The 15,074-nt window shown below is 35.9% G+C and overlaps 1 protein-coding gene across 7 annotated transcripts in view; it reads left to right on the top strand.

The window, feature by feature from the left end:
• The window catches only part of SMYD3 (SET and MYND domain containing 3), a 396,214-nt gene that overhangs the window by 306,705 nt on the left and 74,435 nt on the right, over positions 1–15,074 (top strand). For all 7 annotated transcript variants that reach the window (XM_084512204.1, XM_084512205.1, XM_084512202.1 and 4 more), the window contains exons 7-8: positions 485–587; positions 8,423–8,533. In XM_084512204.1, the coding sequence (XP_084368330.1) occupies positions 485–587; positions 8,423–8,533 (214 nt within the window). The remainder of the gene's footprint in view (positions 1–484; positions 588–8,422; positions 8,534–15,074) is intronic.

The raw sequence follows: 15,074 nt of genomic DNA, 5'->3' as shown, positions 1-15,074 counted from the left end.
GAAATCAGAAGTACATGGAGGAAGATGTTCATATGTGCCCTTTTAAAAGAGGGATGGTCCCACTAAGGGCCAAAGTAACTGATAAGGTGTATGTTATTAGTGCCCCGACACTGAGCAGAAGCAGCAGAAATAAGACACAGTTCTACTGGACAAATCTTTTATTCTGAACTGTTCTAAGCTACATTGTTGTCAGCTTGCCTGCTTTGCACTCTTCCCTGAGAAAGGCCTCTAAGAGAGTCACTGGGAGTCCATCTCCTTCCTCCCCTGCAGAGTACAAGGAGGGAAGGAACATGTAAACAGGTCCAAGAGTGGCTCCTATTAGAAGATTTATATTCATTGCTAAACATTAATTTTTCTCCCCTAATCAAGAGCAGCTGATTTACTAGGGATTTTATTGGATAGCTATTTTTAAATTATGTCCACCGTAATGGCAGTGAACTAAAGTTCTTTCACTCTCTTTCTCCAACTCTACCACCATTTGCAGCATGTCTTTACTGAATCACAGCTGTGACCCAAACTGTGTGATCGTTTTTGAAGGATACCAGCTTTTACTTCGCTCCATCCGAGAGATCCAGATTGGTGAAGAGGTAATTAACTTGTCCTCCCTTCCATCACAGACACCTGCAACAATGACATCTCCCTAAATAAATTCCAGACTGCAGGGCCACCAGCTTAATATTTTGATGATATATTGATGCCAATTTCTAGCACATAGCTATCAGGGAGAAAATGATAAATAGAATCATCTCTTCACACTGCCTGGGCCCCATAATCATTACTACTCATAAATCACCAGCAGTCTTGATAAATTCTTGTTCCTCTTTCCTCCTTTAGGCACTTCATTTTGTTTGTATTTGGATGTCTTTACCCTGATGGAAACACTTAGAATATTTATGGGTGGAATGCAGTGTTCACTAAGTCAGGGCAACGATAAGCATTTGTCAGGCTGTAACCATGCTATTGTTGTAAACCTTTCATTGACAGAGAAAGTAACAATGTGAGGTTTGTTTTCTTGTTCATTTTACAAGGGAAGACTTCAAAATATCCCTCTCGAGAGATTTCTGATTTTGATCTAAGTTATTGTCAGTTTTGTTTTTAAGACAGCATTTGTATTTCTTTTGAAAACAATCATTTGTGACTAGGTAACTGTTTCAAAGGAACTGTCTTTCAGAGCAATGCAATGCAGAATTTGCTTAGGAAGGCCTGCAAAAACAGGTATATATGTAACTTCACATGCACCAACGACCTGTGCAGGTCTAGCTCTTGGTTATTTCAAAATCCTGATCTTATGTAAATGCAGTTCACGTTTGTGCTTCAATCTCTGGGAAGATCAAGGATTTATGTACTCTAATTTAGGAACAGTACCTCCTTTTCTCACTATAAGTTTTTTTTTTTTGTTTGTTTGTTTGTTTGTTTTTTAATGCATCCTTTTTCTAAGATATGTAAATGGTAAAATATATTTGTAGGCAAAATAGTGTGGAGAACCAACAGAAATGCTTTTGCTTGTTTACTTTACCAAGAGAAATCTTCTAGGGTACAATTTTGTAGACCTAGTAAGTGTAGCCATTATTCTGTCTGGCATTCTTTTTCAAGACAAATTATGTGTGCTTTTCTTGCATTTTATCTATATATCTTTGCTTTCCCATTCATCAAGATGTGTTATTTATCTAAATATACAGTGGATTGTAATGTTTTCCCATGATGTATTCAGGTTAATTACTAGAGTTCTAAAATCTTATTTTCATGTACACAGGTATATTTTTCCAAATAAATTTTGTAAATCAGTTCTTTGTAACAAGCAGCTTTTGCACAGTGGAAGAGGCACTCAGGTAGCCTCAGAGTGGTTCTGGAGTGAGAAGTGAAGTAGAACATCCTTGAATGTATGGATGTCACTTGGTAGTGCTACAGCTGTGAAGCAATGACCCAAATTTCACACTTTGTTTTAGGCGTCTATGATCCACAGAAGTCTTCAGGTTAAAATCAGTGGTGGAATAGATATCGTGCAATTTATAAGTATTTGTAAGGCTATAAATATAAATGGTAAAACAGGGCAGCTAGAACCACTTAGTTTACAGTGACTTGGACAGCTGCATGAATGTGAGCTTTAAAATGACTGCACCTTATGTGAACATATCATTTTCTAAAACACTTTTCCTCAGAAAGTCAGAATTTTCTTTAGAGCCCAGGTTCTGGTTTACTTGGTGCAATAATTGCTCCTAGTTTTGGTGCTTAAAGGAAAACTTGCCTTAAAGAACATCTAAGATATATATGTCCTGTATTAAATTGAGTGCTATCTTGATTTAGCTGGAAGAAATAAAAGTTGCGTCTGTGTTTCTTCAAATAAGGATGTGTCTAAGGAAGAAAAAGAAGCATAAGTGAGAAAGATGCAAAGGATGCATTAGTTTAGATCTATTAGGGTAATTTGAAGGGGAAGAAAATTATGAGTATATATATACAAGTTAGCTGTTGAAAATTATTTTTAACACTCAATTAAGTTTCTTCTTATGCAACTGCTGTTGTTTTTCATTCTATCTGTGCTCTGCATGCTAGCTGTGGTAAAGCTCCTTTCTACACTGCCTTACTGCTTGCCTGTGGCAGGGTGGGTCTCACTTTTCTTACTAGCTGTGTATTGAATTTAAACACCCGTGCAAATGGAACCATGTTACCTGTTCTGGCCTGAATTTTCCTTATATTACTGAGGTCATGATCTGAGCCAATAGGAGAGAAAATACATGTTAGGGAAGAATCTGGTTGAGTTTTCTGAACAAATCAAGTGTTCTCAGATGATGTGATTGGCCTTGTGTCAAGCCATGAGGCAATAAGGAATCTTAAATAATTATCAGCAGTAGAAAAGCAGGTTAATTCTGGAATCACACTTATGCCTCAATCATACTTTAGAGTGCTTGTGCTATGAACAGTAATTACATTGATCATTACTGAAAAAAAATGTATGCAAGACTATGAAAAGCTCGATTTTTTTATTTTATTTTTATTTCATGATGGAAGTTGTTCCAGTTCCCTTTTGGTCTTGTGTCTACGTAGACATTGTTTATTTGCATGTTTTTCACAGGAAGCCATGTGGCATTTAGTGGTTTTTAATTAAATTTTGGTTTGGGCTTTGAAATTTGTTCAATGCAAAATGTATATCAGGTAGTAGGAAATTAGGACTTTTCAGGCAGAAGAAAATGTTTGCCTAAATCCTTATAGAGTGAAAACACTACATTTCATGGTGTATATTTTGAAAACTAATCACTCCTAAAATCACATTCTACCCATGTAGTCCTTTTTTTGTGGTAAAGACAGTGTTGCAGTCCTGAAGCGCTAAGAAATTATGAGTCATGAATGTTACTTTTTCGTAGGATCTGAAAGAAGTGATTCATGGGTAATCACTTGGTTTCCAGAGCTGAACCTTTAGGAAAAAAAAATGTATTGCAGGAATAATAATAAAATACTGGAAGTTGGCAAGAAAGAGAATTGTCTGTTCCTTACATTTTGTTTTGTAAACCAAGTAAGTTCAGATTTATCTTCAGGTAAATTGTTTGGATTTTACATTAATTTGGTTCTGTGGTATTGCATGCTTTTTGAGAGCAGAAAGTTACAATTTTAAACAAAAACACAGTTTTCCCATTGGCTTTTGACTGTGAATGCTTTATTCAGTGTTCAAAATAACAGCTTTCATTTCTATCATTACGTAACTCATTCATCTGTTTAAATGGCATTTATAATCCTCACTAAATGTAGAATTTTTAAAGTGAAACTTTAAAAAGGAAAGGTTTTTAAGAAGGCAAGGTTGAAGGAAACATCCTTTAACCTTGGTAGCCTTTTGTTTTTTCTTCCTGTCCTGACTCATTCTCTTATAAGTCACATAAGGCTGTATGGTTCTATACTAATACCCCCAAATTCTAGTGCTTGACCAGCTGGCAATGATCACTACTAAATTTAAGTATTTTCTGTTCTGCATCTGGCATGAATGGAATAAAGCAGGTAGGGACAAAAGAAGTGAAAGGAAGACATGGCTTCAGTGCAATGATTTATCTCTCATGCGTGGATGGGGGAGGTTGGCCTAGAAAGAGTCTCCTAACAATATGTAGATTCTACCCTGTACCAGGTTTCTGAGCATAATTGTATATAATGGCGGGAAGAAAGAAATAAGGATTTTTGTAGAGTTTTTATTCTACATGTCCCTACTTAAAAAGCTACAATATTTTCTGAAACTTGCTTCCAGAAACTCAAAACTAATTATAACACCTTTTTCCTCCTCAAGATAACAATACTTGTGGTGCTATCAGAGCTTTTGTTTCTTTACGTAATATTACTTCAACAGTATATAAAGATTTCAATTGATTTTTTTTTTTCATTACTGTGTCTACCTGGTGTTTTGCAGACTAACATAAGTTCATTTTGCCTATTCTCCAGTCATAAGTTGCATAGTTATGGTTAGTTTAGTGCATAGCTATGGCTAGTTTAATGCATAGCTCAAATCAATTAGTCCTGCTTAAGAAACAGGATGTATTAGCTAAGGTTCAGTTCTGCACCAAAATGGGTGCATGGTTTCACATCAATTTCAGATTTCAGTTAGAACAGATTTGTATCTTTCCACTGAAAGACGCGTAACAGATGGTCCTCTTATGGTGCAAGTAATCTTTTAATGAATACTAAATAAAATTCATAATTTCCTATGACTAGCAATAAATATCTTCTTAATAGGTTTTCAACCAAGATGTATAATATTTCTGTTATTATAATTCTGTGAGGTAAAGTTTTATATCTTTGTATTTGTCACATTACATTTCTTTTCAATATTTTTTTCCTTGAGTTAGAAGGCATGTTGATCTCATATGCCAAAAGAGAAAAATGACAGCCTGTTCACAACTTACATAACTCTGTCTCAGGAACACGTTTGTACACAACCCTCCCTAAGACCCCAAGACCCATGCCTGCAAAAGCAAGATGACTCACTTTTTTTTTCTTCTGCCATTTGCATTAAAATAATTCACTTGAAATTCCTACAGAATCCTCCATGTAGAAATTTTGTAGGTTATAGCTTATAACAAAAAAAATAAAAGTAAAAAATCATAAATTAAGTCCTCTGCAGCATGGCAGCACTGGAAAATTTTGTCCATGTCATTTGGCAGATGAGGAACATGAGAAATGAACCACCATACCTATCATTAAAGAATTTCTGTGTCATAGAAAGAAGTAGGGTTTAGACAGTGATGCATTTCCAAGGAGAAAGTCTTGAGAGTCAGTAAGTCTCATGGCTGTTAAATAACATTTATGAAGGCAGAGATCTATTTAATATATATTCTTCAGTTTGAGGTAGAAGATTTACTGCATTCTTTATAAGCATTGCAATGAGGAGGCAAGCTTTGGTCAGCTGAAATAATGTTTTAATTAATATCATACAACCCACATGCAAATACCATTAAGACAACCTTTGATAAATAGGGATACTTCATAAATATGGATAAGTTAAATGAGCCTTGTATCTAATGAAAGGATCCAAAAATTAAAACAAGTGTAGGAAAGAGACTTGAATACAGAATTTTTATGTTTAAACCATTAAATGGTTAGTGTAGATTTAGTCACCATTAGGTTGGTCATATTTCTAAATATCCTAACTGCATTTTCCCACTCAGTCTGCCAGTTACAAACATCCTTTTCACTTATGGATTTCTCCTGGCAGGAACTGGAATTTGGACTTGGGCCTCTAATGGCAAGAGTGACCCTAAATCATTCAAATGTTAAAAGGAGATGTCAATGTGATGAAGCTTCTTGTCTTCCTCCTTCTGCCTAGTCATATGTTCAGAGCAGGTAGTTAAGTGATGGTCATATCCACTGCCTTTGAGAAAAGAAATTACTGATTTCAAACTTATTCCCTGCACATGTGGGGGAAAAAAAAAAAAAAAAAAAAAAAAAAAAAGAGAGAAAAGAATGAAGCTGAAGATATGAAGATACAGCATGGCTGTGTGTTGTTTTTTTGTTTTTGTTTTTTAATGCAATATTAGAACTGAACCCTGCCTTATGATGGCTTTGGCAGTAATTAAAAGGTTTAAATCATTCTCTTATGTGTTTTGGGAAAAAAGGAAAAAAAAAAAAAGTAATCTCACACACAAGACTTTTTTTTCAGAATATTCAAGATGCCTTGCACTGTGCCTAAACTTGATTGCATGCCTCTTATTGCTGGATGCCACCTGAACCTAAATCCCAGTAGGACATTGGTCAAACCAATGATCTTTTTTTTTTCAAAGAAGATAAGAGACAGGGAATGGGCCAGTGTGGGGAACAACTTGGACAGAAAACACTTGTGAATTGCAAGAAGGCATGAAGATCAGAAGAGAGGAGAGGACAGTTGGGCTCGGAATGGCTGAAGGATGAGGTTAGGGCTACAGCTTGACAGCAAACTGCTTTGTGAGAAGGAAGAGAGACGGATCTTTTTTACCATATCTGAGAGGATGCAGAGTAGGACCTGCTAGGGGAAGAAATGAGGACAAATACTTGGTGGGGATCACTGATGATGATTGAGAAACCAGAGTAGGGAAACAAGGACTGCGTTAGTGTTAGTGATCAAATATGGGGAAAAGATGTAAAATGAGGCATACAAGGGAGGAAGAAGGGCATATCTGGGACTAACACAATGACTAAAATCAGTCCATTGTCTAAGAATGGTTATGTAAGGAGCTAGAAGTGAGGGCTGGAAAGTAGAATTAGATAACCAGGTGCAGAGAATAAGACTAGAAAATTATACAGCAGCAAAGAAGAGAGAACAAAAAGATGGACAGATTGGAAAAATGGGGTAGGAGAGCTTGGCAGAAAAGAATGGAAAAGAAATAGGCAAAATATTTCCATCCATTCCCCACAGAAAGCTCAGAGGGAAGCCTACTGTTCCCATGTAAAGGATTAGTACAGACCCGTTCAGCTGTCAGCCAACAGCAGTGAAACAACTTCCCTCTCAACTAGAACACAAACAAGCTGTGACAGAACATTATTTAGAAATTAAAGCTGAACAAAGTTCTCACACTTTCTAACTTTTGATTATCTGTGGAACTTGAATTTGTCTCTTTAATTAATTATACTATTAATCTTCAATTATGAGGCCATATTTTCCTTTTTTCCACAGGCTTTCTGCTTATTGACTTTACCATCTTTGGAAAAAGTGCTTGACTTTACCATCTCAGTAATCCTTTAATACAGTCCTCCCTCAATAAATAATCAAAGTAAACTGTAATAATAAATGGAAAAAAAATGCAAGCATTATTTTAGTTGCTAGTTAATTGCTTGTTTAATTAGAATACTCATTAGTTTTCAAAATGCAGACTCTGACAATAGATTTCATGGTCATTAGTACAAATTGGTCAGGTTTTCCTGTGATTTTTTTTGAGTGGACTCTCATGGTTTAACTGAGAACCATGTGAAAATTCTCCCAATTAGCTGAAGTGTCTAGGCTGAGAATGAAATAATGTGACCTGATTTTTTCAGTTGTGACCTCTATGGAGTGTTTAAAAGTGTGTTAGGTGTATAGTATAATCACTCTGTAGTGTGTATATCTGAATGCTGGTTTGAGCCAGAGTGTTATTTTGTTATATTCTTTCCCTTATCATTAGTTTGTGCCTTAACAGCACTTTAAACATTTGAAGAACCCTGCAAATGGTCAGCATTGTAAAATTCCTTCTGGCAGCCATCACAATGAATGAACTAAAGAGTTCTCTGTAATTCACTATACAATTTAAAATGACACAAACGTAAGCATTTTATTTTATTGATCATTTTACTAAATTTTCCTGTCAATAGTTTCAACAACTATGACTGCAATACTTTTGTGCTACTTTGGTCATGAAGGAAACATCACAGACAAACTAAAGGTGGGCATAACGAAAGAAGCTTTCTTCAGGCTCAAATGGAGCAAAAGACATTTGAAAGAAAGCACAGGTTTCCCTGAAACAAAATTTATGGAGATAGTTGGATGTTGTATTATGCCAAAGTTAAATACACGTTATCTTTAGAGCTAGACAGAAAATGAGGTTCCATGCACAGGGAATTCAGATGCTGAACTTCCTTTTTTTTTTTTTTTTTTTTTCCTCTATTATGTATTTCTTCCTCCAAGTTTGGATGAAAAGCTGCAAGAGTCGTTGGTTGATTTTTTTTTTTTCTTTTTTCCTGAATTAAAAATTTTAAACTATATTAATCTGGAATAGTGAAAAAGTGTTCCTCTATGGAATTTATATTTGGCCTTTTTTGATTTTGTAGAAGTTGTCTGTTTTGTTTGTTTGTTTGTTTTCCCTAGAAAATAATCTGTTAAAATAAAATTTCATTTTCTCCAAGAAGAATGTTGTATCCAAAAATATTATCTTAGCTATACTTTAACTAAATATGGAATTTTTGTAAAACATACTAACTCTGCTTTTGTATGTGCTACACACAGCTCACTATCAGCTATATTGAATCACTGATGCCCACCAGTGAACGCCAAAAGCAACTGATGCGCCAGTATTGTTTTGAATGTGACTGTCATCTCTGCCAGGATCATGAAAAGGTAGGTTGGACAAAGAAATTCCTTGTCAGTAAAACAGAATTTTCCAGAACTTGCCTGTCAGCACCTTCCCTTACTTTATGTAATACTTATCTTTTGTTACTAAATGAATGGTCAGAATACAGCAAAAAAAAAAATGACCTCTGCCCTCAGTCCTGTTTATGTTTCTATGAAAGACAACCATGAAGGAAAGGAAAGCAGGAGATGTTGACCACATGATAAGAAGACGTTTTTGCTAAAATATGCCTTTTTCTTAAAGCTAGGAACCACTTTCAGTTCCAAAGTGTGGTTCAGATTATTATGGGATTCAAGGACCTCCAAAAATGAGAGTCAACATAACTTTAAGATCAAAGGAAAATATTTGGTTTTTGCTATTCAAAATAATAATATTGGAGCTGAAACTACTTCTCTGATGCTAGAGGAAGGCTGTGCTTATCCTCCTAATAATGTTAAATTAATTTTGACAAACATGTACATCTATAAATTCTCAAGAACTACCAGACATGTTCAGGAGTTGTTAGAGCTAGGCTACATTCAGGGTGGTGAATCTCCCTGGACAACTATTTGTAGCTTTTGTGCTCTTGTTTGCAAGTTCTTGGAGCAGCATGTCAGTAGCTGCAGTAGGTAAAATTGTGTTTGTCGTGACCTTTAATTAGAGTTCAGCCTAACCTGGATTAATTATTTTCTGGGTTCATTGCTTCATATTTATATAGCCCAGCCAGACTAATTCTGTGCTCCAAGCCTGAGGTGAGATCAAATAGAATATGCTAAATGATGCCAGCTTCACATCTACTTTGTCTCTCTGGTTATATGTATGCTTGTTCCTATTTTCAGAAATGCCTATTTTGGATGAATCAATATGCCATAGCTAAATGTGCTTTCAGTAGATCAGAGATAATATGCAAGACATTAGTGAAAATGTGATTCCAAGGAGCATGGTGTGATTCATAAAATAATTGCTGTACAGAAAAAAAGATTAAAAAAAATAATAATTAACTGCCAACATTTAAAAACTTAAAGGGAGTACAGTTGTGTGAGTGCATAATTTTGTTCAAGCCAGGGTACACCAATTAAATACATAATGTATCCTTTGATTCATCAATAAGCAGTTCAAAAAAGAGACAACAGAAAAGTTCCAGGTTTATGACATAATACTAAATGACTTCCTGTCCATGTGCAAAAGTTGTTGGCATTTTGTGCCTGATAAAGATTGCTGCACTGCTGTTTGGAGGCAGTGAAGGGAAGCAAAGACCTCTGTTTGTCTTTCTTTTAAAGATGCTCACTCAAGTGCCATGAAATCTCAGATTAGTTTTGGGGAATGGCATCTCAACACAGATGCAGTGATGATTAAGAAACATAAGCATGCTAAAGAGTCTTCAAGGATTGCTTAAATGTCTGTGGAAGGGGAAGCAAGTGGTGGAAAGACCATTCAGCACGTAGAATGTTTTAAGAAACAAGATCCATAGGTTGGCATACACATCACTGTAAGAGCCAATGTACCGCATCTACAAATATTGTAGTGAAATTATAATTGTAGTGAAATTATGTAGTTTCATCAATATATTTAAATTAAGTAAAGATTTTTTTTCTTCTAATTTTTTAACTGTGGTTTGAATTCAACAGATTATTATTATTATTATTATCTTTTAGCAAAATTCCCTGTGGGGATGATACTGCAAAGTGTTTGGAAAGCTCCTTCTGATTTAATTCTGAAATTCTGTAAATTTTTATCATTGTTACCATGTAAACACATCTTTGAAAGGCAAGGAATGTCACGTCAACATTGTTGATGTCTGTGAAGACACAAGCCTTTTATCCTTAATTTCAGTTTAGGATGATTATATCTAATCTCCAGTAATCCTCATAGTACTGCATTTCATTGTTCTGCAGCAGAGATTTAATCACTTAACTGTTTACATGACTTACTTGGAAACAGATACTTTTCTTCCATTGATTTCAGACTATGTAAGATGGGAGACATCTAACACAGAAGCTACAATGGCAGAGAATTTTGTTTGTTTGTTTTGGTTGGTTGGTTGTGTTTTTTTTTGTGTGTGTGTGTGTTCTGTTTTGTTTTTGAAATTACAGAATGGCTGGATTTAAATGCCTTAAAGTAATCTGTTGGCAACATTATTCAATAATATGATTTCTGAAATACCATGGATATTGACATAACTTCTCAAGATCTCTTGGGAACTTTTTAAAAGGTGAAGTCTGTCAACAGAATAGGCAATGGCTGCAGCTTTGGTTCATCAAGAGTGGAGTATTCAACACTGAGTCAATAAGTAATGATAGCTTACAGTAATTTTCTGTATTACAATGTTGCTTTGTAAATATGATGGGCATCATCAATAGCAATCTAGTTCCTAAATCTTTGTTATAAATAAAAATGCACGTCTGAGTTTGGCTAAGAAATGCTATATGCCTTCAAGTAAGTTATTTATAACTTACTTGAGTAAGTTATATACATGTATATAAGTATATATAAGTAAGTATATATACATATATAAGCTGTTTTTATTTCCCTTCATTTTTCCCCATTTATTTTCCAGTTATAATTATCTCATAATAATGCTAGCATTCCCTTTCTAACATTGTAGATTGTAGCTTTTCGCTACTCCCAAGTTCTAGACTCGCTGAGTACACCTGCCAGCTGCTGAGCATCTGCTAGAGACCAGTGATAGCAGACAAATCACTCTTGGGATGCACACATCCATTTAAAGCAGAACTACAGATCAAATCCTTTCCATTGTACCTTTTATTCTACATCTAATGTAATTATTTAAAAGTAATCCTGAAAAGTCTGTGGAAGTATACATTAAAGTTTATATGAAGAGCATATAAACCTTGTATGTATTTGTTCTTGCTTATTTATACAGTACTTTACAAGTTTGTTATTAATGAAATTCATGTCTCTTCTGTTAAATTTTCTAAAAACTTGTTCTTTAGTCATCTTCTGTGCTCAGCTGAAGAAGGAAGATGATGGTATCAGGTTTCTGTTCTCAGGTCAGTCACTGACTTCACAAGTGACCTTGGGTAATCCCTTTCATTCAAAAGCAACCTTACTGTTTTCTGAGACCTTGCCCTTATTTTTCATAATTAGTGAGAAGCTACCATTTTAATTCGAGCTGGCCATATTTTTCACTAAAAACAAGACCAGTCTGTCTAAATTGGGGATAATTTTTAATGAATATTCTGTCATGCTCTGTTTTGCTCAGTTTCCCCATATGCCACATGAAGATTGGAATTCTTAATTCTGCTGAGTATTCTGATGTACAAATAATGATAGAGAATGATGCTGCATTTTCCAAGATCCTTTAGCTTTGAGTGCTGGATTTGTTTTAATAATTCCTTGAAGTGGAATGATTTGAGGTTTGTGTGTTTTGTACAGTTCTCATTCTCATCTGGTTATTTTAGCACTATTAAAAAAAAAAAAAAAAAAAAAAAAAAAAAGTCGTATTTAACCTCAGAGAGAGCTATGTGAACAAATAACAGGTTTAGCCTACAGAATGCTATTAGTTTCTCCCATTTCATTTAGAGATCTAATCTAAGCCAGTTTATATCCTGCCTCCATATCCAAAGAGATGGGCAACTCATTCATACACTCTTGTAGTAGCCTTCTATGAGAACTAGATTGGATACAGAAGGCTAAAGGAAAGCCTTCAAACAAATATCCACACGCTAGACAGATGAAGTTAGGTGAGATGAGTTATGTTGCTCCATAAAGTATGTATAAACACAAAATCAAGAATTGCATGGTTGTCTGCCTGTGCTAGCTGACAGGGATAGCACAGTGTAGTTGCACTTACGTAGGTTTCAGCACCCTACCACTCACGTTGTGGGCAAAAATCTGTTCACACAGATCACTTTGAGCATTTGTATCTGATTGCTACTGTGGACATATTTATCTTACAGCCAGTTTTACCATTTCTTCACTGTTATTTGTGCTAAAATTGATTTAAGTAGGATAGTGGTTACATAGTACTATAATCATGCAGTTTAACTGTGCATAGAATCATTTAGGTTGGAAAAGGCCTCTAAGATCATCTGATCCAACTTTTAACCTACCGCTGCCAAATTCACCATTAAAGCATGTCACTAAGCACTACGTACAAACAAGAGTAGCGTGTCAAACTGCTCTTTTGCCAATCTAGGTTATGTGATTTTGCCAGGACATTTTTTTTTTTTAATTATTATACCAGATTTCTGATGAGCTATGATTTAAGGTGCAGCATGTCTGTCGAGACATTTTTTTCATTAGTCATTTACATGTAGTATAAATACGTGTAATATGGTTACATATTCACACTTATGGTTAGGTGTGGCAGCTTCTTCTCTAATTGCTGGCAAATTACAGTTTACTTGCACATTTGTTTAGATCTGAGTCTATTATATGTCTGTACTGGGTCTGGCTGGAATGTTAACTTTCCCGGCAGCAGCCCATTCAGTGCCGTACTCTGTACTTGTAGCTGGAACAGCAGTGTTATCACACCAGTGTTGTGTCTACTGCTGAGCAGCAGTGGCACAGCATTGGGCCTTTCTCTAACCCTCCTAGGGGGTGGGCAAAAAGTGAGGAGAGAAACATCACTAGAGCAGCTGACCTAAACCAATCAAAGGGATATTCCATACCATGTGGTGTCACACTCAGCAATAAAAGGTGGAAACAGGAAGAAGAGGGGAGGGGTGGGCTCTCGTTGAGAAGACGTCGGTCCTCCTCTCGAACACCGGCTGCGTGCGTTGAGGCCTTGCTTCAAGGACGTGGTCAATCATCGCTCATTTGTGGGAAGTAGAGAGTAATTTCTTTCCTCTGCACTTCCATATAGCTTTCATTTATTTTGTTTGTTTGTTTTCCTCCCTTTTTCCCCTTTCCCTTTTATTTTCCCCTTAGTTAAATTGTTTAGTTCATGGTAGTCTTTATTTAATTATTATAATTATTTCCCTTTAATTAAATTATCCTTATCTCAACCCGTGAGTTGTTCTTTGCTTTACTTCTCCCCCTCCTTATCTAAAGGAGGGGGAGTGAGAGAGCTGTTGTGGGGTTTAGCTGCCCAGCACGGTAAAACCACCACAATGTCAAAGTCCGCATCTTCAGGTATACTTACGCAGCACCCTATCCACAGTGATCCTGTTCAGCTGCAGCTGATGCATGCTGACGCCCTCAGGGTGAGCAGTCATAGTGCTAGAACAAATGGAGAGGTCCTTGGCTGCACAGATGCCCTGCCATTAACTGTTGTGGGAGCTAATGTTCCTCACTGCTGTTGAGAGGACTTCATGATGAATCTCTGCTTGCATTAGTTGTTTTCTGTGTGCTTGTCCCACTGCCAGCACAGCCATGGACAAATCCAGGCATCTAGCTGTCATCAAGGGTAAGAAAATAGGCAGGGAAATAGTGGCAGCTAGCTCTAGCTTTGGATCTCAAATGATTAGGCCCCAATGTCAGCTGCTTGTCAACTGTAGGAGGTAATACCATAATGCTGGCCAGTCTCTTTCGGCAACTGGTTCAGCAGCCTGGTTGCTGATTTAACAGGAGAAGAGAAGCATGTGCTAACACACTAGTGTAAACAGGTTAAGGTAAGATTAGGACGATCCTTTTGGCAGCACGTTCTGCCCAATTAAATGGTATTAACTGCAAATCTAACCAACATTTTTAATTGATTGTGGCTCAAGACAAGAAACAATCAGTAAGTAAAAGAGGGAAAAAAAGACCTCTTTTTAAGAATGTGTGCTGTCAGTACTTCAAGTTTTTGCTACTGTAATGTCTTCAGTTCATTGTATCTCTGACAGCTTTATAAATTATTATTATTTGCTCCAGACATTTTAAGATCAATCTACACCGTAATTTGGAAATGCGTTCCTTCATAAAAGCTGAACTCTTGGCAGTGAATTACCGTCCCAGCACATAAAAGCCCCTTACATTAATTATAATTAAAGATGGGATTACACCGATGACAAACATTTTAAAAGGAGAAATTTTTTTTCCACAATCATGAGCCAGAGTATTGTTCATATTCTACATTTTCAGCCAAGGATTTGAGGGAGATTTGTGCTTTGCTATGAGTCGTCTTTCTTCTTTGGAGCCAGGATTTAATATTTTAGTCTAGCTTGCTTTTGGAAAGCTTTTATTTATTACAAGGTCACAAGCAATGGGTTTTGAATCATTTTTACATTTGTCCAGTATTTTATAGTTGCCAAAGCTAATAATAACATAATGCCAGTAAGTACTTTATTCCTTTAATCAGTTTATTGCTTTGCTTATTACTTGCTCATATTGCATCCTGAGTTTTTTTAGAGAACATCACAAGTCCAGTTTCCAACTCAAGGACTCTCAAAATTAGGTCACCTGAATAGCAGCCAAGCCATGAAAATGATCATGAAAATGTCACCTATGGTTCTTTAGCTTTTGCACTTCCATGCACTCACCAGCTCTCTCTCTCTCTCTCTCTTTTTTTTTTTTTTAATAAAACCAGTAAGCAATCCCCTAAAGCTACTAAATGTATTTACTTTTTTTTTTTTTCTTGTCTGAAAAAATAATGTAACTGTAGTT

This window comes from Aythya ferina, assembly GCF_964211825.1.
Source record: "Aythya ferina genome assembly, chromosome: 3".
NCBI classification, from domain to species: domain Eukaryota; kingdom Metazoa; phylum Chordata; class Aves; order Anseriformes; family Anatidae; genus Aythya; species Aythya ferina.
This window is presented reverse-complemented; position numbering and strand designations above follow the sequence as displayed.